Here is a 25,278-nt window from a genome sequence, read left to right as displayed (position 1 = left end):
GGTTATTTGTGTATTCCCGCTCCTCCGTCCCCCTCTCCTCTAAAGAGCGAGCTCACTGATGGCGAGGACAAGATATCTGGAGTCCCTTAGATGCTAGCTGCACAATACCCTCCATATAACAGATTCCAGACAAATATGTTTTATTCTGAGTAAATACTATATACTATGCAGTACTGAGAAACCATTAAAAAGGAAAACCTAACTATACTAATATAGAAAACCTCTAAGACAAACATATATACCTTAAAGTTTAAAAAAAAAAAGGTAGAATAATAGATGTGATGAGTCCCTTTATATTTTAACCCCTCCCCAAATGTGTGTATAGACACATATATTTAGAAAAGGAACTAGAGGATGCACACCAAATAGCCGAGGGTGGTAACCTTTGCGGACAGAGTGAGCAGAGGGGAACAAGTCCTACATGCTGCTCTGAACACTTCGGTATTGTCTGGATCTTTTGCAATAAAAATTATTTTGGTTACAAAGATAAATTCTGAAATTAAAATACTGCATGAATGAACATGAGACACAGCAATCCAAGGCGATGTGTGGGAGGTGTTGAGGGAGTTGTGCTAGCGGAGCTAAAGGAGCCAGGCCAGGAGAAAAACGTCCTTGTGACTAGAGGCCATGGCAGCTTTGCATACCTTAAAGGAAAGCAGTGTTTCTAAACAAGGGAGAAAGGGTATAAAGGCAGAGGGCCAGATATTTGGGGAAAATGAACCGACCAGTTTGGCTAAAGTAAGGGATTTAGCCAGAAGACCAGACAGAGGTAATTGGAGAGAGAAGGGAGAGCTGGTTGTGGAGAGCCTTGAATGGCAGTGGGAACCCACTGAAAGCTTCTGAGCAAAGGGTGACCACGCACACTGCACTGAGGCATCGGCTGACTGGAATGGTGCCACTGAGGTGGACGGCTACTGTCTTGTCCAGCTCTGAGGCTTTGTTTGGTAGGTAATCTGAATGGGAAGGGGTGAGAGAGGATGGTAGCAGAAAAGGGCAAAACTAAGACAACGTCACCCACAGAGGGCAGCAAAGCCCTCTTGGACCCGGAAGGGACCATGGAGGAAGGAGTTTTCTCCTTGGATCAAGTTAGGAGGAACCTGAAGGACAGAGAAAAGTAGCACGGTCCTGGGAAAGGCAGGGGAGCAGGCCCAATCCTGACTCAAGGCACAAGTTAATCAGAGGGCCACTTCTGGAGAGGTTTCCACCTTCAAAGGTGTCTGTCAGCAAGTACGAGAAACTACCACAGACCCCTGGCTTCCAAGACTCATGGGGCACCCATCATGTCCAGTTTGGTCAAGGGCAATGACGTCTGTTCATTCATCAAGGTTGAGTGACTATCATGCGCCAGATAGTAAGCAAGGCACTGCTTTCTAAATGGTTTTAATATGTTTGACCGATTGTTAATAAAGTCAGCATATACAAATCTGGGTTCGAAATCGAATGGCATGTTTTCAGGAGCATGCCTACGCCCTGGCTGACTAGATGTTTTCTTTTCAGGTATGGTTATGCGCTCGTAACCAGGAATGAAGCATGACCTCCCTCGCGCACCCTGCCCTTTGGCTGTTCTAGCCAGGGATGTCTCATCCCATCAATGCAACATCTGGCATAGGCAAGAACAGATTCTCCATCTCCTATTTATTACCTAAAGGCAGTATTCCTATATTCAGAACCCAGAAAAAAGCTAGCATCCAAATCCCTGTGACGCATCGCCCCACGCTAAGCCCTCCAACCCTTACAAGGCCTTGCACTCTGTCTTAGGACAGCTCTCAACGCTTGTGGGAGGAAATGCCAGGTGGCCAAGTTCATTCTCAAACCTCCTGCCTGGCCCAGACTCACTGTCCAGACCTCCCCAGAGACAGCTCTCAATGCACCCGGTTTGGAGGAAGGGTCGGGCAGGAAGGGTGCCTGGGCAGAACTGGTCAGCTCTGGGAACAGAGAGCCAGAGTTCTGGCTTGCGAGGCACCCTCTCTACTCCACCACATTCAGCTCAGAAGCCAGCTTTGCTCCTAAGCTCGAGAAAGCCCAGATACTCTCTTCTGCAGCTCATGGCCATAGTGACACAAACAAGGAGACGCTTACCTTCAAGGCTTGATGGTGAACAGTCCTGGCCCAGGTTCCTCACTTCCAGACTCCAACCACTGCCTTCAGCAGCATTGTGCCCTTTACCACACTCAAGGCTCAGATTTCCTCAGGCCTAACCCTTTCTTCCCTTTGCTCAGGAACTCAGGATCATCCTTACCCATCCCAGTAATCAGGGCCAGGAAACCTAATTTGAATGAAAAACCTGCAGAGGAAAAAAGGCACCTGGATCCTGTGACTCCCCAGTGACCAGCCTGATACTCTAACCTCCAGTTACCAGGCTAGAAAGTAGAAAACTGGACTTTGACCCTTCTACCCCCACACCCTTCTGAACTGGGAAAGAGACTATTCTCGGTAGTATAACTGCCTGCAAAGATGCCACTCTCTGCTGCAAGCAGCAAGGGGATATCCCCCCTACACACTTACTCCCCAACTCTCACTACCCCACGTGGTACTCTACGCTTATCCCAAGGATTCCAGAGTATCTCAGAAATAGATTCCCTGGTCTCTCCCTCAGTACCGTGGTTTGACTCCATTCTTAGCACATGTCTGGAAACACAGGAGGTACAAAATAAATACCTGTCAGTTTTCTGCTTTGACCAGTGTAGGTACTTGAAACTGGAAATGATGCAGTGACTCCCCGAAGCCTTCAGACCTTATACCTCTAGTCTGAAAAAGTCATACATACTCACACTCATTCTCCCTGTCACTGCCTCCATCCCACCTGGACCAATCCAAGTACTTCCAATGGCTTTCTCCAGGCTCATTTTAGAAGCTCCCTTGCCCAGATTATCCTGAAGTGGATCCTAGGCCCAGATCCTCTCCCAAGCCATGAATGAAGAGCTATTCGTGTTTCTGGGAAGACAAGGTCGCTGTCTGTCCTAAGAGCTGGATGCTAAACATTTACCTTCCAGGTTAAGTCTCCCTTTCATCTCCACATGTCCCCCCCAACCCCAAAAGATGGAAAGTTTAAGCAAAAGCCACAAGAGAGCTCCCTCCACCTCCTTCCTGGCATCCTAGACAGCCTACTGAGGGACAGAGGGACTAGGTCATCCTCTTCCCCAAGTTGTCAGGGGTCAAAAGACCCCCACTGGCCTGCCATCCAGCTAAAGTCCTCTCCATTATCATGATCTTATGCGAGGTTGTAGCTCTAGAAGTTATCTATTTACTAGTATACAAATAACGTGCTTGGGAAAGTGCTCCTAACTTATCGGTCACCTCAGTCACCAAGCAGGACTTCTGAGGAGCCTAGAAGCAGAAAAGCATCATCTGATTTTGAGCGGTAAGTGGGTAGTGTTCAAAGCTGAAGAGGTTAATAAAGTGATGTCTGGTTGGAGCAGTTTAAGGGTTTCATAAAGGCAGAAGCACTGGTCCTTGAGGGTGATGACTTATTTTAATAGCAAGAGAGGGGCTGAAAAGGAGAATTACCAGGGGAGGCAGCAGGGAAGTAACTGAATACAAATGATATACTTCACACTGGTACTTGGGGCTCTCAGACCTATTATATGCCTAAATCCTGTCCCTTTCCCATATCAACAGGTTGGGAAGACCTCTGTCCTCAAAGCTTAAGAAAGTGGTAAGAGTCGGGAAGACCTGCCGGGCTCATCCAGACCTCACCCCACCCCCACCCCAAGAAAGGGTAGCACCACCCCTTTCTTTGCCTGAGTAATAGCAGGAGAGGAACACAGGAGTGGTGGGAGTGGGATGGGAGGATAGAGGCTTGTCTTTTGCCTCGAAACATTATCTCTGGATGAGGCTTGGCTTCCTGACAATGGGGAACCACACACCTAAAGCAGAGGTGACGCAGGGCCATCGGCTGTAAGGAGGATCGAGTTCATTATACTACCCAGACCTCTACCCTTCACGCTTACTCACTACCAAAATCCAGAACTAGATGGGTGAACAGACTCCAATCTATGGATGAGGGGACCCTGTTCCAACTGGAAGCACCTGATGTGCAGGCCTGGGGAGATCTGAGAGTGGAGGCAGTGTGGGGCACTCCAAATTCAGGGCCCTCTAGCTAGTGAAGTCCCTAATGTCTACTAAAAGGTGATAAATATGGCTAAGTTCAGGGTTAAACCCTTTACAATTAGAAAGGCAAAGTCACGAAGCCCTCACACTCTGGGGCCCAATTCATTTAAGCTCCCTTTTGGGGTATGACGGGAAATAGTAAGCAGTGTGGAGATGAACCTAAGCTCCTCTATAACCTCACTCTCCCCAGTCAGGGGTACGCTTTACCCCGCTGCTGAGGGAAAGAGCAGTCTGGAGAGCGGGACCAGAAGCAGAAGTACCCTCACCATTCAACACTGTCCCAGGGCTGCTGCACATCAAGGATGAAGGTCTGCTCCAGAGCTGCATAAAACAAGTTTAATTTCCAACCAGGGTCACAGTCATCGCGTATCCCACATTTTGAGCAAGGAGAGAGAAGGTGAGTTATTAAACATATACAGTCTACATTCCAGAGGAGGAAAAAAGAAGAGAAAAACCAGTTCAGAACTGCAGTTACCACTGTAACACCACAAACTTTTAGGGGGGAAATTTAGGGGAAATCCCCAGGGAGAAGAAAGGCTGGAACAAAGGAAAGCAAAAAATTAAACCTACCGGAGGAGAGTGGGGGAGGGAGTGGGCAGAAATGGAATGAAACACCCAATCCCAAAAGAGCTTTTAGGTGAATGGGAATGTAGAAAGGGCCAGCCTAGCAGCCTGGGATACTACCAAGATCACTTACTGCCCCCTGCTGGACAGATCCCCAAGCAGCACTTACATAACCTCTAAGGCTGCTTCCTAACACCCTCAGCCCCACTAGTCCCTGAAGCCCCCCAAACCAAGGTGGAGGTGGGTCTAAAATGAGAAGAACCCATTTAGGACTGGCATCTACCTAGGCAGGGTCAGAGAGGGCGTGAGGAAGGAGAAGAGGCAAAGTCCTCACCAACCACAAAGGTACAGAGTGAAGAATCCTAAGTAGGAAAGAACCAAGGAAAGGGGAGACAAATAGGCAACAGCAGTGACTAAGTTGAGAAGGCAAAGGAAAGGGTTCAGGGAGGGAGAGGCAACAGGGGCAGGAGCAAAAAAAATCGGACAAAATAGAGACAGAGGCAAAGAAAAAGTGTGGAGGGAAGCATCTGTGGGGTCAGGGGAATGAGCGCATGTTAAAATGAGACAGAAGCTCCAGCACCCCCCTCCCCCCACCAAACACACACACACACACACACACACACGCATACACACATACAAGGCCTAGAGAGCAAGAGACCTGCATACACCCGCTGCACCTCGGGTAAGTAACACATCACTAAGGAGCTGGCACTGAGGGAGACACCCCTGGAACCTCTCTTTCACAGTTCAGTCTGGGGTGGGGTGGGGGGTATTGATCCTCCTGCTGTAGACAAAGGTGACAGGAAGCCTAGTCCCATGGGGTGGGGCTTGGGACAGCCCTTCTGGGAAGGGGTCCCCCAGCCACGCTGTGGAGGCCCTGGGCCCTGACGTTAGCAGAAAGGTTACGGGCGGCTGTCTTGGAGCTCAGGGCGCAGCCAGCACACACAGGAGCCCACAGAAAAGCCACGGCTTCACAGAAACCTCAGAAGTCAGGACCCAGGCCAGGATCTCAGGGACAAGCGCCTCCTGTAGACAGAGACATAGTAGCAGCAGCTTCTGAACAACTACATAATGATGAAGGGAGGACTCTGAAGACCGCCGCATCCCACCAGCACCAACAACCACTTCAGAGTCCTATTCCCTCCATTCCAACGCCCAGACCCATTTATGGGAGGCGGGTGAAGAGGGCAGGAAAAAGCTGTTGGGATGGAGAGGGAGGACAGCAGGATGGTCTGAGGGTCTGGAAACAAAGTTTTCACCCTTCAGCACATCCTGGACTAGAGAGAACTGGAGAACAGGGGTATTGATACTGAGGTCTGCTATGTCACCCCCACTCCCCGCTCCTCATTAAACCAGCCAGCCAGCTCTGGTCAGACCAGCACAACTACCAGGGTGAGGAAGCTTCTGACAAAGGACAGATGAACCACCCAGCCCCAAGATCAGAAGATGGGGGGATAGGAAGGCAGGAATAGGACTGATCTGTGTATCACCTTCTCCTAATAACAAAAGAGGATGAAGATGGAAAACCTGAGCCCCTCTCCCCAGTGCCCTGGGTCCCAAATACACCCCATGGTCTTGCTACCTATCCCCACCTCCCACCTAAAGCTCCTGAGGAACAGATTTAAGGATGAGGGGGAGGATCAGCTGAACACTCTGAGCTGGTAAGAGTGAGTGGGTTCCTCTCTCCTTCCCACTAAAAGGCAGGGCAGAATGGCATCTCCTTGGGAACCGTCATCTAGAGATAAATGCCACCCCCCTGCCCTAAGCGGGGTGGAGAGGGATAAAGGAAGATGGTGGCAGAAAGTCCATCATCTGTCCTATCATCCAGGAAAACACCTACCTGCAGAGGAGAGGAACCAGTGCAGGACTGGGGCAGCCTTCCCTCCCCCTCCTTCCCTTTATCTCAACAACAAGGGAGGGGAAGATGATCGGCGAGAGTGGGCAATGTCCTGGCTCCAAGCCCTGAGCTGCACTCCACCCTCCACCCGCTCCTTGGCCCCCATTATATATCTCTCTATACAGGTATATACACGCGCACACATGCACGCACACAGAGAGGCCCGTGCAGTTTCCATGTAGAACAGGGGGAGAGCGGCAAAGGAAAGGAAGACGGGGAGCAGGAGAGGGGCCTATGGGGAGAGAGGAGGGACTCAGATGCCAAGAGCACACCAACCGGAGCCAAACGAAACCAGCTGGAGAGAAAACCCCATCCCACCTCCCAACCCCAGAGCTTGGGGAGGGGGGCACCCCATGAAACCATAACAACCTTGTTTTTGTTTTAAATCCGGTAAATTGGAATGATTCATCATTACGACAGCAACTGGGGACTGGTCATGGAGGGGGGAGGGGAGGGAAGGGGAGGCAGGACTCCTGTTGGGCATACGGACATGATACCCAGGGCCCTGGCCACGCTGGCAACAGGAAGGAAGGGCAGGGCTGGGGCAGGGAGACAGCAGGGGCGGGTGGGGCGGTCGGACAGGGCTGGTGTCTGGCTCTCACTTCTTGTTTTTGAGCTGATTGGCCAGCCAGTCCAGGCCTTCGTACAGCCCGTCCCCGCTGGTGGCACAGGTGGCCTGAATGTACCAGTTGCGGTGACGCAGGGAATGCAGGCCCAACTTGTCTGTGATCTCAGCAGCGTTCATAGCATTAGGCAAATCCTGGAGCACAAGGGAGACACACGAAAAGGAGCTTCAGGATCTTTCGAAGGCTTCTAGAGCGACCATCTACCACAGACTTGTAGACTAGCACCCTCTCCTCCTCCTTCAGTGTAGGAACCCAGAGCAAGATCCTAAAGAACTACTTTGGATTTAATCATCCTAGAACTCCGGATCCAAGGCACTAAAGATCATTCCACTGAGGAGGTGGAAACCAAATATGGGTTGGCAGGGAAGTGGAGATGTGATTCAGACTGGACGTACAATCAGGTCTGTCTGACCATAAGAGTGAGGGCAGTTCCACCAAAGTAGACAATAGGTAAGAAAAAAGAGGGACAGGAGGTGAAGGATCTACCACACCAGTCCCTCTGGACAGAAATGTTGCTAATTAAACCTGGGATGGGATGGGGTGGGGACAAGAAGAAGAGCATAAAGAAGCCAACTAATCATATTTCCCACACTTTCAAAATTGAGAGCATAGTCATGGGGCTTCCCACACAGTGGGCCCCAAGACCCCATGATTTCCACGGCCAGGCTGCCCTCTCTCAAACCCAGGGGTAGGGAGATGTCACACCTGCTTGTTTGCAAAGACAAGGAGCACAGCATCCCGGAGCTCATCCTCTGCCAGCATCCTCATCAGCTCCTCCCGGGCCTCATTTACTCGCTCCCGATCATTGCTGTCGACCACAAATATCAACCCTAGGGAGGCAGAACATGGGCTGCACAGAGACGACAGATCAACTCCCCTCCCCCACCACCAAAAGATAACACCCTCCTTATACCCTCCAAATATCTGCTCCCTTTTCTCCTTGTCTCTCACCCCTAGGAACCGCAGCAGGGCAAAAGTTGGTTACCGATAACCAAGAACAATAGCCATACTCTCTGCTCACACCCAACCAACCCATGCCAGTCCATGGGCAATTCACATGCCCTACCTTGGGTGTTCTGGAAGTAGTGTCTCCAGAGAGGCCGAATCTTGTCCTGGCCACCCACATCCCAGACTGTGAAGCTGATGTTCTTGTACTCCACTGTCTCCACGTTGAACCCTTTGGCAAAAACAGACAATGGTCACTTGGCCTGAAACACCAGGCCTGCAAACGATGCCCCAGTGGGCTGTTTGTTTCCCCCAGCCGTGGCCATGTCCTAGCAAGGGAAAGAAAGCTAGGGCTTCCTCAGACCTGGTGTTCCTTGACTTAGTCGTGGAAAGGCCAAAAAGAAAGCCTACGAGAAGTGGAAGAGGACGAAGAGGGCCAGTCAGGAAGTTCACAGTCACCTCGGTGAGACAACCTTCCCCGTTCATTCTCTCAGTTTTTGACTCTCCCTCCTGCAAAAGAAATGACTCAGCCCCACTCCTGTACCTTGGCCACGAGAGTCTGCCTCAGCTAAGAAGTAAGGCCTGTGAGGCAGAGTGAAGAACAAGAAGTGAGCTATAGTCCTGGAGCCCCAAATACAGAACCAGCTGCTGCTGCTGATCTGGAGCCGCCTTTACAAGGCACATGTTCTCTCTCCTGCAGACAGGACTTAGCCGGGATCAGGGCCACCAAGGATCTAAACTGAAGCAATTCCAGGCCTCTGGCAGGAACATCAAAGCCCTTCACCTGCTTTTCAAACAACAGAGAACAAACCAGCTCAGTGCCTGAGGGCCACTGTCAGGTGCCAGGCTGAAGTTCCCGCATTAGAGAGGGTGAGGGTAGACAGGCAAACAGCAGCCCCAGCACCTGCTAGTAAGCTAAATAACCATTCTTCCCTGAACCCCACAAACTGCAAGGACTTGCCTGGTGGCCAGATGGGGGATCTAGGAATGGGGCCCCTGTCTGGCTCAGCGGCTGGCATGAAAGCCTACATCCAAGCTGTGCCCTTACCAATGGTGGGAATGGTGGTGACGATCTCGCCCAGTTTTAGCTTGTACAGGATGGTGGTCTTTCCTGCGGCATCCAGGCCCACCATCAGGATGCGCATCTCCTTCTTCCCAATCAGGCTCTTGAGAAGGTTTCCAAAGATATTACCCATGATCACAGCAGCCGCTTTCTGAGGACAGCGGGGCGCAGTGAGGGCAGTGGCAGTCTTGTTTTGGCTTGGTCCCTGGTATGGAGGACTTGATCCTAGGCAAAGAAATGCAAACTTATTACCACCATCTGCTTGTCAGGATTTCACATTAATGGCACTGGCTAAAGTCATGGCTGGAGTTCTTTCATGACAAACTGAGAGCCTGAGGGTACTAAGAAGATCAAGGCCCACTCAGACACATCCTGAGCCTTTGGGAGCAGAGATAAAGCAGTGAACATCCAGGACCCCTGTTTCTGCCAGTAATCTACCCATGTGACTTTGGATGAGTTATTTCACCTGTCCTTATCTGCACCTGTAAATGGAGGGGGTTGAACTAGATGATTTCTAAAGTCCCTTCAGTCCTGAAATTCTACTCTATACCCCAAGGCATTGGGAGACCATTAATGCCTCTGCCTCCCCCAACCTTACCCTGAGACTTCTGGAAAGGGTGGGAGAGGAGGGAGTGGAATGAGGAGTGGCTCTTTGTGACTCCTAACGAGGTTCAGGCTTGCCAGGTTCCCAAGGTTTATGCTCTCAGCTCTAATCAAGACACTCTGCTTCTTCCCTTCCTATATCTCTACACCTTCCTTCTACACACCAAAATTAATGAGGAAGAAATAAGAAAGCAGCACTCCTAAGAGAGGCTGATCTTTTCCACTCTGTGAAATGCCAGCTGCTAACATCATGCCCTGTTCATACAACAGTGCACTGAGAGCTGGGAGATGGGGTAGCGAGAGGCTGCCCCTCATTCCTCAGCCACATAGGTCCTAGGCTTGCCGTGGCCCGTCCCAGGACAGCTGCTCCACATGGCCACCTGCAATGAGGCAGTCAGCTCATCCTCTGCCTCTGCTCTAAGCCCCTTCGGTCTATTCTCCACAGAGCAGCCAGACTGATTTTAAAGCCAAAACCAGGTCATGTTGATCCTCTATTCAAAACCCTCTCTGGGCTTCATAGCTCCTTTTCAGTAAAACCCAAAGCCATACCACGGCCTATAAAGTCCGGCACAATCTGCATTCCTGTTTCTCTCATCAGATCTCCTACTCTCCCCTGTGTATACTCCCACTTCAGTTCCCCAATACCTTCCTGCCTCAAAGCTTCTGTCCTTGCTGTTCACTCTGCCTGGAACGCTCCTCTCCCAGACAACCTTCAGGGAGCACTCCCTCACATCCTTCGGGCATCTGTTCGACCATCACTTTATCAAAGAGGCCTTCCATAACCACCTATAACACACACACACCACTCTACACCATTTATCCCACTTTATTTTTCTTCATAGCATTTATCACCATCTGACACGTTACGTATTTGTTTCCTGCTGTACTGTTTTTCTCCTCCTACTGTAATGTCAGCTCCTTATCTATTTTGTTCCCTGCTGTGTTCCCTACCTTGACTAGTACCTGGCACACAGGAGCTGAATAACTGAACTAACTCCCAGGTCTCTACTGACCTGACTAGCAGTTCACTCAGGTTAGACATTTCTGCCTGCTACATAATCGGGAAAGATGAAGGGAGCAGTTGGAACACTACAAAAATACAAAATGCCTCTCTGCCCACCCCATCCACCGCCCCCGACAGACAGAATCAGAGTCATTCATTCCCTCTCTTCTTCCCTCCCTTCTCTATGGCTCAGGACAGCCACAGAAATGAATCTTTGAAACAACAATGAAACGGGGGTTCAGAGTCACCCGTGCCAGCCAGTTCTCTGGGCCCGCGGGAGACATGCATCAGCGGGCAGCTTATTCGGCAATCGCCATATGCCAGCAGCTGGCATTCTCTACAGAGTCTAGGAACCAGAGATAAACACACGCACACCCCAAACCCAGTAGGCGAAAGAACAGGTTAAGACAGAGTGCACCCAAACCCAAGAATGTGAAAGGTGGATGGGGAGGAACCCTATTTACAAGCTAAAGCATGGCGGGGTTTGGTGGGAGTTTAGTTGTTTTTTCAAAAACGATTTCAGGTTTTTTTGTTTGTTTCCTACTCTCCTCAGTTTGCAGCGAATTCCAGACCAGTACAAAGGAGCCAGATCATCAGCTCCTGGAGACCAAAGTACTAGTTTGTCCAAAAAACAGAAACAATGAGTGCTTATGGAGTGTTTCATCTTCAAAGACCTCCCCAGACATCCACTAATGAGCCAGGCGTGGTGCTCCGGGTAGGTTCTGCAGATGAGCCCTGCCCCTGACCCAGAGCGCTCACATCCGGGGGGAGGGCCTGGCTCAACTTTGGCCTCAACTTCAGTCAAGTCGCCCACTAGCCATCCTCCCTGCTCATCCTGCCTCAACCACCCAGGCAGACAGATTCCCGAGGATTCCTGAGGCAGGAGGGGACACCTGCCCAGCTAATAAGATCAGATCCCGCCAACCTTGGTAATCTGTGGTAGACAGACTTCTGGTTCTGCTGCCATCACTTCCAGAAATTTAGACCTTCCCCAAGTCTTCCTAGTTTTTATCTTGTCTCCAGTTCAGGTGTCATTTCCTTCAGCTCCAGATGATACTCTGCTTTAAAGCTTAAGTAACAGGCTTTGGCCCAGATTCTGAACTGAATTTATACCATACATTTACCTTGCTTTCCTTCATGACTGGAACTGTTGCTGGCTGAATGATTACCAACTGTGAGTCGAGCAGTGGCTGAAAGATATCCCTTGCCGCAGAACATGCATACACTGTCCTTTGGTTTGCTCCTTTGCGAAGCTCTCATGCTAAAGTCTTGGTTCAAAATCTGATCCCAGTGTTACACTTATTTCTATTTTCTGGCATGCTACATAAAGCACCCTGAATTATCTGAACCACTCAAGTGGCACTACGTTATGGACTTTTTTCTTCTTTTATAAGTCTGTATGTTTACCGTCTCCCCAAGTTAACTGTGTACTCACCACGGGCAAGGACTATGCCTTTTATTTATTTGGGATCTTTCCTTGCTCCCAGTGCCAAGCCCCCCGTAGGAGTTCAGTCAAGCACACTGGCTAATTTTAGCCTCATCTGAGGAGGTCCTTCTATCATTTCTTCTGTCCCAGCGGTTATCTCCGGGTAATGCACAGATGGTTGCTTAGCTTTCCTGTCAATTCTTGGCCATTTTCCACATATACTGACCGCAAGACTGGTTTGGGAAAGCCATGAAAGGATCAGAAGACTAAAATTGGTAAAATTTTCTCTTGTCATTTAATACTCAGTGGGGCTGATAGATAACTAACAAAATATTCAAGTAGTTACCATGTGTCCCCCATGACAGCCCAAAGCCTTGAAATTAATGGACATTACAACTCTTCTTTAATATAATCAGGAGCTTGACTCAGATGAACATTCCAAAGAGGGTGCTGGCTTTCTTGTCTTGGCTTTCCCTGTCCCTGCCTGTTTCCAGATAGCATACTGCCCCTACCATCAGGATGGTGGCCACTTTCAGCTTTGTGCCATGAATACAAATCTATGGCTATCTAGCCAATTCTCACTTTCACCATAATGCATTCCTAGAGAAAGCTCTGGGAAGCAGATGGCAAACAAACAAAACCTGGATTGTATCCCTACGTACTGTACTGCCTATAGTCATTCTCTTTTGCCACAGATGGCACTCCTGTGTCAAGAGGGCAAAATACCAGGGTTCTATGGGCTGGCAGAAACAGGAAGCAGTTAAAACTAAAGGTGAGTGGCTCGAGATGAAAAATGGAATATAGTAATATCTCTATGAACAAAGAGTATGTCTCAACATTCTATTCTACAGTTACAAACTTTGTTATCTCCTCCCTGTGCGCGACACTGCAGGAGTTCAACCAAGCACACTGGCTGATTTAAGCCTCACCTGAGGATGTCCTCACCGACAATCACTTACTGCCCCCAATCCCTCTCTCCCACCCTCCAGGAGGGGCAGGCCATTGCTGTCACTGTTCAGTTATCTGGACTTGAGGCATGCCTGCTCCACCCTCCAGGGGATTCTGAGAGTCACAGCTCAGTCTGCCACACACACTGCCCACTCCTGATGCAGGAATGTGTCCTGAGACACCCCGAGGGGACTCCTGATCCAGCACCTCCTCTTCAGGCTGCATGGGCCCAGGGAAAGGACGACCAGAGCTTCCCAAATCCTGTGCTGCCCAGGCAGGGTGCACTAAACTGCAGGTGCAGCTTTATTCCCAAACAACCTTCAAATTGAGATAATCACGAATAGAATCTCTATTAGATGCTATTTTTAGCACAGCCAATGGAGCAGACCAAAAAATTTAAGAAAACCAAAGCAGGGTCTGCCTGTATTTAGTTTCCTTAGTGCAGCTGGCTTGTGACCTCTGTAAACTTTCCGAATTTTTGCCTCAAGAGCACTGTAATCAGCACACAAGAACTCCCAGATTAGTATCTCAATGAATTCTATTAGGCTCAAAGATTTCCCAAAGCCAAGAAACAGCTTCTGATGCCAGCTTCCATCCATTCATTAAACATTTATTGAGTATAATGAACCAGGGATACAGAGGAAGACAGTTTCTGCCTTCATGAAACTCAGTCAATGGGAGAGAAAGACTAGGAAACAGAGGATTACTGTGGGAAGATAAGAGTGGGATAAGCACATAGTTTTACGGGGACAGAAAGCTGGAGCAGTTACTCAAGACTGGAGGATAAAGGACGATTCCCAGACATGATTCTCAGGTCACACCTGAGCTGACTCTTAAAGGAAGAATAGGAAATAATCAGACACTAAGGAATAGGGAAGGTGGGAGAGGGAACAGAGTGTGCACAGGCACAAAGACCTGAGTTAGAGAGGGCATTTATTAGCCAAATACAGGTGCGACTGGGAGGTCATTTATGTGGATGCAGCATGGTGAGTAAAAGGAAGGATGAGGCTGGAGAGAGAAGCAGGAGCTAAATCATGAAGGGCCTTAAAGGTCATACTGGGTAACATGATCAGATACGTGCTTTAGAGACCATCCTGGGCTTCCCTGGCGGCGCAGTGGTTAAGAATCCGCCTGCCAATGCGGCAGGCACGGGTTCAAGCCCTGGCCTGGGAATATCCCACATGCCGCGGAGCAACTAAGCCCGTGCGCCATGACTACTGAGCCTGCGCTCTAGAGCCCGCGAGCCACAACTACTGAAGCCCTAGCTCTAGCGCACCTAGAGCCCGTGCTCCGCAACAAGAGAAGCCACTGCAACGAGAAGCCCACGCACCACAATGAAGAGTAGCCCCCACTCGCCACAACCAGAGAAAGCCTGCGCACAGCAACGAAGACCCAACGCAGCCAAAATTTTAAAATAAAAAATAAATGAAGATCATTCTGTGGTTAAGAATCTGCCTGCCAATGCAGGGGACACGAGCCCTGGTCCGGGAAGATCCCACATGCCACGGAGCAACTAAGCCCGTGCGCCACAACTACTGAGCCTGAGTTATAGAGCCTGCGAGCCACAACTACTGAGCCCGCGAGCCAAAATTACTGAAGCCCGCACGGCTAGAGCCCGTGCTCCGCAACAAGAGAAGCCACTGTAATGAGAAGCCGGCACACTGCAACGAAGAGTAGCCCCAGCTCGCCGCAACTAGAGAAAGCCCGCACGCAGCTACTAAGACCCAACTCAGCCATAAATAAATAAATAAATAAATAAAAGACCATTCTGACAGCAGTTTAGGGAATAAGTTAAAAGGGGGAAAGACTGGAAGCATAGAGACCACTTGGGAGGTACAGTAATACAGATAAGAAAAGTTCTGAAACAGAGGTGGCAATAGAGAGGACAGAACAGATTTGAAACAACAAAATAGTAAAATCCACAGGATTTAATGACTAATTAAATGTAGGAAGGAAGAGAAGAGTCAAAGATGTTTCCCAGGTTTCTGGCCTGTGTGATTCAGTGGCAATTCTTTAGGCAGAAAACATAAGAGGAACAGATCTGAGAGCGAAGATGTTTGTTTTTAGATTAACGCGAATTTTGAGGTGCTAAGGTATGAAGCTCAGGAGAAAAGTCTGGTCTGGGTATATGGAATCATCTGCATAGATAGTAACTGAAGCCCCAAGAGGAACCAAGATGATCCAGTATGGCAGCAGTTACGGGCTGCCTACCAACAGCCACCTTCCCCTTCTTTCTTCTAACAGAACCCCTACTTTGTTCAGATGTTGGCAGGGAGTGGGTATGAACTACCCCTCGCCAGCCCTAGGGTATGAAAACTGATCAGCTGAAGGGATGTGGGCATTCCATTTCTCTTGCCAATGACCGAGTCACGAATGTTTAGGCACTACCTAGGGCAATAAAGATGTAAGGAAAGTCTGCTGGGAGTATCTGGGAAAGTTTTCCTCAATCTTAAAAAAGAACATATGTCAATGCTCTCTCGTCCAGCCTTTGGATGTTAATGTAGAAGGGTGAGATGCTGGAGTATCTTGGGTACATGAAGGGACAGACATAAGAACACTAGGATATCAGAGCAGAAAAACTGAGAAAACTTGGGTCCTTAATAACACTGTCAAGTTGCTGGATTAAAAAAATAAATAAAAAGTTATGTGGCAGGCTGGAAGGGAGGGGAGTTTGGAGAATGGATACATGTATATGCATGGCTGAGTCACTTTGCTGTGCACCTGAAACACAAAGAAACACTGAGTCACTTTGCTGTGCACACAAACACAGCAAGGATTAACACTGAAATTAACGATTAACCTGCAACGATTAACATTGTTAATCGGCTATACTCCGATATAAAATAAAAGGTTAAAAAAAAAAATAAGTGTTCTACCCCTGGACTACTTCTGTGTGTGGTAGAATATACATAACATAAAATTTACCATTTTAACCATTTTTAAGTGTACAGTTCAGTGGCATTAAGTACACTCACACTATTGCACAACCATCACCACCATGCATCTCCAGAACTTTTTCATCTTCCCAAACTGAAACTCTGTACCTATTAGACAATAACCCCCCTCTCCAGCCCCTGGAAACAACCACTCTACTTTCTGTTTCTGAATTTGACTATTCTAGGTATCTCATAAATGTGGAATCAAACAATATTTGTCCTTTTGTGTCTGGCTTATGTCACCTAGACTTGTTGCTACATGTTTAATAAATCCTTTGATTGTTTGAGCCACAGGTGTGTTTTCTATCTTTTGCAACTGATACATCTTAATTGATATATCTAGGAAGAGTGTGTACAGTGAGACAGGAGAAAAGGCCAAAGTCAGAAACCTAGGGCACATCAACATTTAAAGCAGTGGGCAAAAAAGAAGGCCAGGAAAGAGAGTAGGAAGCAACCAAAAGGGTAGAAAGGAAATCAAGAGAGTGAGACATCAGAGACACCAATGAGGAAAGAACATTTAAAAAAAAAGGAGGGTCAAAGGCTGTAGAAAGGTCAAATTAAGATAAGGCCTGAAAAATACCTACTGAACTTAACTACTAGGCAATCAGTGATGACCTTGTTATAAATTAGAACATATCTAACTAAAATTAGCCTCCATTTAACTCAACTAGCAGCATTTAGGCTCAAGCCAGAATCCTACGCCAGTTTCCCTTCTAGTCTGAGAGGAAGACTCCAGTACAGGATGACCTGAAGGAGGCCACAACACCAAGTGAAGAAGGATTCTAAATTGCCCTGATAAAGACCCAAACACCGAGAAAGGGTATGGCTTTTCCTACGGACAACCCTCAGCAAATGAGTCAGAGCAGAGCATTAAGTCTGTTTCAGAATACATGACTTCGCTAGATAAAACAGTGGCCGGATAAAAACTAGACTCATTTGTTTCCTTGGAACATTCTGTGGCACTACCCTCTCACCAAAGCTTTCAGCTTGCCCTATTCTTAGAACCTGACCAGTTTACAACTGCACCATCTCCTGATATTTGATGGCTGCTCCAATGCCCACATCGATAGCCTTGGATATCCAGAACACTGTACTTTCCTAATTATAAAATCACTTAAATTCCATGAGTAATCAGCCTAAAGCCCTAGTAAATCTTTGCCCCAATCTGGTCCCACTATGCAGGTCAAGATGGAACTGCCAATCTTAAAATGTGTATGGAGACACAAAAGACCCCGAATAGCCAAAGCAGTCTTGAGGGAAAAAAACGGAGCTGGAGGAATCAGACTCCCTGACTTCAGACTATGCTACAAAGCTACAGTAATCAAGACAGTATGGTACTGGCACAAAAACAGAAATATAGATCAATAGAACAAGATAGAAAGCCCAGAGATAAACCCACACACCTATGGTCAGCTAATCTATGACAAAGGAGGCAAGGATATACAATGGAGAAAACACAGTCTCTTCAATAAGTGGTGCTGGGAAAACTGGACAGCTACATGTAAAAGAATGAAATTAGAACACTCCCTAACACCATACACAAAAATAAACTCAAAATGGATTAGAGACCTAAATGTAAGACCAGACACTATAAAACTCTTAGAGAAAAACATAGGAAGAACATTCTTTGACATAAACCACAGCAAGATCTTTTTTGATCCACCTCCTAGAGTAATGGAAATAAAAACAAAAATAAACAAGTGGGACCTAATGAAACTTCAAAGCTTCTGCACAGCAAAGGAAACCATAAATAAGATGAAAAGACAACCCTCAGAATGGGAGAAAATATTTGCAAATGAAGCAACGGACAAAGGATTAATCTCCCAAATATATAAACAGCTCATGCAGCTCAATATTAAAACAACAAATAACCCAATCCAAAAATGGGCAGAAGACCTAAATAGACATTTCTCCAAAGAAGACATACAGATGGCCAAGAAGCACGTGAAACGCTGCTCAACATCACTAATTATTAGACAAATGCAAATCAAAACTACAATGAGGTATCACCTCACACCAGTTAGAATGGGCATCATCAGAAAATCTACAAACAACAAATGCTGGAGAGGGTGTGGAGAAAAAGGAACCCTCTTGCACTGTTGGTGGGAATGTAAATTGATACAGCCACTATGGAGAACAGTATGGAGGTTCCTTAAAAAACTAAAACTGGAATTACCATACGACCCAGCAATCCCACTACTGGGCATATACCCAGAGAAAACCATAATTCAAAAAGACACATGCACCCCAATGTTCACTGCAGCACTATTTACAATAGCCAGGTCATGGAAGCAACCTAGATGCCCATCGACAGACGAATGGATAAAGAAGATGTGGTACATATATACAATGGAATATTACTCAGCCATAAAAAGGACTGAAATTGGGGTCATTTGTTGAGACGTGGATGGATCTAGAGACTGTCATACAGAGTGAAGTAAGTCAGAAAGAGAAAAACAAATATCGTATATTAACGCATATATGTGGAACCTAGAAAAATGGTACAGATGAATCGGTGTGCAGGGCAGAAACTGAGACACAGATGTAGAGAACAAATGTATGGACACCAAGGGGGGAAAGCGGCAGCGGGGGCAGGGGTGGTGGTGGTGTGATGAATTGGGAGATTGGGATTGACATGTATACACTGATGGGTATAAAATGGATGACTAATAAGAACCTGCTGTATAAAAAAATAAATTAAATTAAATTAAAACATTTTTTAAAAAAAGATGGAATTGCCAGTGCACAGATGAAAACAGGAGGCAATGATTTGGACAAAGCCACCCATCATAGAGCAACCTAAGGATACAGAAGACAGGGAATCACCTGCCTTGAGCGATAAGAGCCATCTGTGATCCCCTAGCACCTCAAACACACTTCTACTCTTATTCACCTTTGTGGGTTTTGCTTCCCAGAGCTGGAACTTCCCAAATAATGTGCCTTTAATGCAATACAGGTCAGCTGGAGATACTGGTCCTGTCAATACTGGACAGCTAGGCAGGGCTTAGGGTGGCTAGAGCCCATGGGCCAGTCATCTCAGGTTGCAAGCAGCTATGCCTATTTCACTATTACCATTTTCTCTGTATGCCATGGTGGGAAAAAGTTTGGGAAGTATTTCACTAGACTCTCAGTCCCTTGCCAGCAGGGACCATGCCTTACTCATGTTCCCAGCACGGACCATGCCTTACTCATGTTCCCAGCACCCAGCTCCATGACTGATCTGTAGCTAGTGACTGATATGCTTGTTGCTGAACACGGTTCTACTGATGATGGCAAACGTCTGCGAGGTTGAGGAAGACAGTACTCTTTAGGTGATCTCCAATCCTTTTCCTGTATCTGACAAACTGGAGAAGTGGCTTCCACATTCTCAGAGCCCTAGGGTTCCCGGGATGGGATTCAGAGCCTGCCTGGGGAAAAGGGAGAACTATATGAGAGGCTCTAATAATGTTCGCCACTCTCCACCACTACCACAGCAGCAGCACTGTTATGCATTTTACGTATCAGACTTCAAATAAGATTTTATATAAGGTAAAGTTCAATTGCTTTTTTAAAAAAAAGTGGAGGATAGGGGACAAAACCACTCCAATAGAGAGCAAATGTTATTCTGCATCCTAAATCATGTTGAAATTTAAACATTTATGCTTGACACTCTTGTGTTTAAGCTCATAAAGGACAGGTTATGGGAATTCCCTGGAGGTCCAGTGGTTTGGACTCTGCGCTTTCACTGCCGAGGGCCTGGGTTCAATCCCTGGTTGTCAGGGAACTAAGATCTGCTACACCCAGGCATTTCACCTTTCTTCAGGAATATGGTGCTAATGGTGGATCCCTGAAATCTTGAGCCATTTCCCTTCTGGTCCATATGGTGCAGCAGATCCTTTGCAGAAGTCCATGACAAATCTCTAACACCTTCATAGACTCCCTACCTCAGTCAGTTCTTTCCTAGACTACAATACAAAGCCTTCAAACATTTGTAGAACTTTCTCCAAAGGCTCCCCATGTCCTTTCATTATCAAAAAGCTTTATTAGCATTCTACCTATATTTGCAATAGATTTTGGAAAAGGTACAGTACACAGAATTACAGATATCGCAACTCTGGATCCTAATACAGTACATTCTGAAACAAAGGCAGACATTTAAAGGAGATATGACTAAGTGAAAAGAGTGGCCCAGGAAATGGAGGATGCTAAAATACTATCTGAAATCTAAAATGATGGGAGCCAGGAAACTAAATGCCCAACCTAGGACAATCAGGGTGCTCTTTTATGGAAGAGTCAACCATTACCTCAGAGTCACACTGAACACTATTTTTGAGCCCCCATATCCTCACCCTACATCCAAGTTGATAGTTCAGGGCCCCTGCCTTGCTCCAGCTTCACCTCCCACTCAGGCAACAGGAGCTGCCTCTGTGAGGCTGATGCTGAAAAAAAGATTTCATTGCTCGTAAGCCTACGACCAGCACAAGAAGTCATGGTAACAATCATCCCTCTACACAGGCGCTTCAGGCGGCAAGTTGTTCTTTTGTAAACCTCCTCTTTAAGGCAGCCCTGAGTGCTCATGTTATTATTTCTATGATGATGGTGATTATTAATAGCAGCTAACATTTACTTGAGGCTTACTATGTGTACTTTGTTTAATACTAAGTGCTTTACATGTATTATCTCATTTAATTCTCAGGCCAACAGTATGCATAGGTACTATCATTATCATACCCTTTACAGATGAGGAAAATGAAGCTAAAAGAGGACAAATAATTTCACCAAAATCACACAACTAGTAATTAGCAGAGGCAGGATTTGAACTCAATTTTGTCTAATTCCAAGGTCCACACTCTTAATTACCATACCATTTTGCCTCCAAATTCACCTGCAACAAAAATGGTGAAGGGGGGCTTCCCTGGTGGTGCAGTGGTTGAGAGTCCAGCTGCCGATGCAGGGGACACGGGTTCGTGCCCCGGTCCGGGAAGATCCCACATACCGCGGAGCGGCTGGGCCCGTGAGCCATGGCCACTGAGCCTGAGCATCTGGAGCCTGTTCTCCACAATGGGAGAGGCCATAACAGTGAGAGGCCCGCGTACCACAAAAAAAAAAAAAAAAAAAAAAAAAAAGGTAAAGGGAACTATGCATACACCTGAAACTAAAACAATACTGTAAATCAACCATACCTCAATTTAAAAAAAAAAATGGTGAGGAGAGCCAAATACAGTGACATGTTTTGAGTCTCAAGCCTCTTGACATCCACTTCTAAAGGTATTCCACAGAAAGCAGATTCCATCTGTAAGCAGATTCCACAATTTCCCTCAGTTATTGATTCAACTTTAACAAACCTGGTTTTAAAGAACTTCCTCCTTCTGACCAACAAATCCCACCCACTGTCCTCTGAGTCCATTTTCTCTATTATGACTCCAGTGGAAGAGACTAGCAGAGGTAAACACACTTTATGACCCTTTGTGCACTTAAGACTTCACTTCCACTCTTTTAGCCTGCTGTCTGCTCTCCTTTACACTTGCATTCAGTTTAATAATAGCAGCTACCATTCACGGGCACCAATTCTATGCCAGGCACCACATACATACACTGGCTCCCTTCTCCGTAATTACCAGGATCCCAATCTGCAGACAACACTCTGAAGGACTTAGGTCTAATGGAGAGACCCCTTTGCCCACAATGGGGAAGCAGGAGATCTGGGATTTCTGATAAATAATGACTCTGTGTTCTAATATTTTTCTTTTGGGGTCTTATTTTCATTTTCCATGACTGTTTTTTGCCTCTTAGGAAGGTGGAGAGACCAAGACTTCTTAATTACAAAGGCTAAGGACCTTTACACTCTCACTCAGCTATCTTCAGGCACTCTCCTTGACAGCCAAGCCCTCTCCTCCTCTTTCCTTAAACTGTGGTCAGAAAACCTGAGTTCTGTTCATTCACATCCTGTATTCATCGTGAGTGCCTACTGTGTGCCCAGATAGTGTGGGAGATACAAGATGGGATCCAATTCCTGAACTCAAAAAGCTTCTTTTCTTTGGAAAAGCAAGACATACACATAAAAATTTTGACTACGCAAGGTAATAACTATGCTGGGAGGCAGGAGGCATGTGTATATGGGATACAGGAGGACCCTTCCCAGCTGAATTCCACGGTCAATGATCCATTCTGTGAAAAGGTGAGTCAGCTTCTTTCTTAGACTGAGCTTTTCTAGACGTGTTATTCAAACTCGGGTCTAAGGTACAATGACCAATTCACTGACCCATTCCAGTCATAGCAAGTGGAGACCCCCCAACAACAAGCTCAAGACAAAATGGCAGCAAAAACTGTCAACACCTGATTAGGGACACGGAAGAAAGTATGCAGAGACTAGATTCTGCCCTGTTGCACTGACCCAAGCAATCAGACTCCTTGCAGCAGATCTCCTACCAAATAAAACTTTCATGCCATAGACCAGGGGTGACCCAATCCAACCGCGGCAGAGACAGGTTTTAAGTTACATTTCTCCCTCACCCGATGACCTCACTATTTCTTCTCACTCCTGACCACATACCACACTCCTCCTGGCCTGGCCAGAGAGAGACCAGCAGTAATACAACCCAGAAAGAAGGCAACTCCCCCAAAAGAGGAGCTACCACTTTGCTAATCAAGTGGCCCGTTTTCAACAGGGAATTCCACACACCCCCGCCCCCTTCCCGCAGACATTGGTATAAGCAATGGCTCCATTTTCTGTTCCGGGAATCCTGGTACTTCCTAAAGAAAGAAAGCGGATTGGAAGACAGAAACTCTGAGCCAGTGACAAGATGCTCCCTCCTCCTGTGAGACCGCCCCCGCTTCGCCTGGGGGAGGAAGGCACCACCTCTCTTCTCCAAGCAAGATCAGATCCCCTCCCCCTCCTCCTGCCTCCTCTCCTCTTGCTCCCCACCTGCTGCCCTCTTCCCGACTTGCCGGTCCCCAAGACCCGAAAGCTCAGCCTCCACCAAATAGTGCCCCTGGAGTGCCCCACTAGCCTGTGTTCCCGGTTAATCCCTAAACCCCCTAAACACCCCTGCGCCACGATGCGGGGAGGGGGTGTCACCATAGCAAGGCTTCTCTCTGGTCTATTACTAAGGTGGAGAGGGAGAAGGGGTAGGAAAAAGCGACATTCCCTAGCCCTTTAATAGGAAAAAGATACAAAACAGCCATCACCGCCCCCGCGTCACCTCACCTTAGACTGCTTTCCTCCCCCTCAACCCCAACCCTTCAAAAGCCCACCTCCTGCAGGCGAGGGGAACCTAACTGCAGCCCAGGTCGCCCCCTTGTGCGAGGCGGAGGACAAATTCATGTGCGCCCTCCACCCCCACCCCAGCTCCGTGTCCTTCAAATGCGGGGGCAGGCGTGTGGCTGGCCCGGCGCCCCCTCTCCAAGCTCTCTGGTGGGAAGGACCACACCGGCCCATGCCAAGCAGTGCCGGGCGGGCGAGCGAGCAAGCGGGGGTGGGGGTGGGGGTCTACCTTCTCAGCTCCCACCCCGAGTCTCTCCTCTACCGGGACCCGCCTTCCCTCCTCCCCAGCCCCTCACCTGTTCCTGCTCCCAGCTCCGCCGCTGCGGCCGCCGCCTCCGCCCCCGCAGGTTCCGCTCGGCTCTCGCTCCACTCTCTCCGGCTCCCTCCGCCGATTTCAGCGCGGCTGCTCCCCTGGCCCCGCTCCCAGCTCCCTCCTTCCTTCCCTCCACCTAGCACCGGAAACCGCGAAGGCTACAGGAGCTGTACGGCGCACCCTCACCCCCAGACCAGGATACTTCCCACCTCCCCGATCGCGCGAGAACTGCGCGGCGGCGAGCGGCAGTTCTCGCGAGATCCATCACCATGGCAGCTGCTGCAGCAGAGGCAGCGGGCATGTGAGTGGAAGACCTGGCGGAGGCCGATGTGGGGGCTGGAAACTGCGGGCGGCGGAGGCGGGAGCTAGGAAATGGGGGTGAGACAGTGGGGACAGAGGTGAGAATCGCAAGCCTCAGAGCCATGTCTGTTATTTAAGGACTGGGCCGCATAATGGGCACACTGGAGACTGGGTCTCCTTGGGCAAAGTCAGGAAGGAGCAGAAAATGAGTGAACAGCCCTTGCTTTGGACCTTAGCTCTCATCTTCATTTTTTTTAAACTTTTTTTATATATACATTTATTTATTTATTTTTGGCTGCGTTGGGTCTTCGTTGCTGTGCGCGGGCTTTCTCTAGTTGCGGCAAACGGGAGCTACTGTTAGTCGTTGCGGTGCACAGTCTTCTCATTGCGGTGGCTTCTCTTGTTGCGGAGCACGGGCTCTAGGCGCGCGGGCTTCAGTAGTTGTGGCTCGCGGGCTCTAGAGCGCAGGCTCAGTAGTTGTGGCGCACGGGCTTAGTTGTTCCGCAGCATGTGGGATCTTCCCGCGCCAGGGCTTGAACCCGTGTCCCCTGAATTGGCAGGCGGATTCTTAACCATTGCACCACCAGGGAAGTCCTCAGCTTCATTTCTTAATCAGGGCTACGTGCACCCCCCTGAGAGCCCTCACTGCACCAGCGTTTCTACTCACTACTAAGACTAGGTTGCTTGGGGGTGAGAATCAAGAGATCCTTTCCATAGGGAAGAGGGAGAGTGATGAATTTAAGAGACTGAAGGAAACAGCTGGACACTGGGTCAGTTAGGAAGTTGGAACTTGAAAGACAAACGGTTGAAGACCAGTATTCAGAGGTATGGTTTGAGGATGTATACCTAGATGAGTATGAATTTTAGGATTACAAGGAAAGTGAGGGATTTTGCACCCGTGTTTCTCTATTCCTGCCAACCCCCACTTTCCTCACACTCATTTCTGCAGCTGGTCTAGACATGCAAATCTGCCTTGGAACAGTCACAGCTGTGATACAAGAAGGGCGCTAGTAATGCTAAGAATGGAAAAAGGTTCTTGAAGTGCCCTTTCTCCTCATTTACAGCAGTACAGATCCTCCTCAGCTTACAATGGGTTACATCCCAATAAACCCATCGTAAGTTAAAACATCTTAAGTCAAAAATGCGTTTGCACCTAACCTACCGAACATAATAGCTTAGCCTAGCCTGCCTTAAACATGTTCAGAACACTTACATTAGCCTACAGTTGGGCAAAATAATCTAACACAAAGCCTATTTTATAATAAAGTGTTGAATATCTTATGTAATCTATTGAATACTAT

The 25,278-nt window shown here is 48.0% G+C and overlaps 1 protein-coding gene across 2 annotated transcripts; it reads right to left on the bottom strand.

The window, feature by feature from the left end:
• Window positions 1-4,432: 4,432 nt before the first annotated feature.
• ARF3 (ADP ribosylation factor 3) lies at window positions 4,433-23,858 on the bottom strand. Of its 2 annotated transcripts, XM_060166359.1 has the most exons (5): window positions 23,661-23,850; window positions 9,191-9,430; window positions 8,264-8,374; window positions 7,903-8,027; window positions 4,433-7,331 (listed from the first exon to the last, which is right to left on the bottom strand). In XM_060166359.1, the coding sequence occupies exons 2-5, from the start codon at window positions 9,336-9,338 to the stop codon at window positions 7,170-7,172; spliced, it is 546 nt and encodes a 181-aa protein (XP_060022342.1). In that variant the 5' UTR covers window positions 9,339-9,430; window positions 23,661-23,850; the 3' UTR covers window positions 4,433-7,169. The 2 variants fall into 2 exon arrangements, with proteins under 2 accessions (XP_060022342.1, XP_060022343.1); XM_060166360.1 differs by lacking the exon at window positions 4,433-7,331 and having other exon boundaries at window positions 7,935-8,047; window positions 23,661-23,858.
• Window positions 23,859-25,278: the final 1,420 nt, after the last annotated feature.

Source organism: Lagenorhynchus albirostris, chromosome 11 (assembly GCF_949774975.1).
Source record: "Lagenorhynchus albirostris chromosome 11, mLagAlb1.1, whole genome shotgun sequence".
In the NCBI taxonomy this organism is placed as follows: domain Eukaryota; kingdom Metazoa; phylum Chordata; class Mammalia; order Artiodactyla; family Delphinidae; genus Lagenorhynchus; species Lagenorhynchus albirostris.
This window is presented reverse-complemented; position numbering and strand designations above follow the sequence as displayed.

What these genes read in the sequence shown, in the direction of transcription:
- ARF3 (XM_060166359.1), bottom strand. Translation starts at nt 9,338, where the DNA reads ATGGGTAATATCTTTGGAAACCTTCTCAAGAGCCTGATTGGGAAGAAG. An exon ending in CACCACCATTCCCACCATTG is followed by an intron (nt 8,375 to 9,190) that starts GTAAGGGCACAG and finishes TTTTTGCCAAAG; the next exon opens with GGTTCAACGTGGAGACAGTG. An exon ending in CTACTTCCAGAACACCCAAG is followed by an intron (nt 8,028 to 8,263) that starts GTAGGGCATGTG and finishes CTGCCTCCCTAG; the next exon opens with GGTTGATATTTGTGGTCGAC.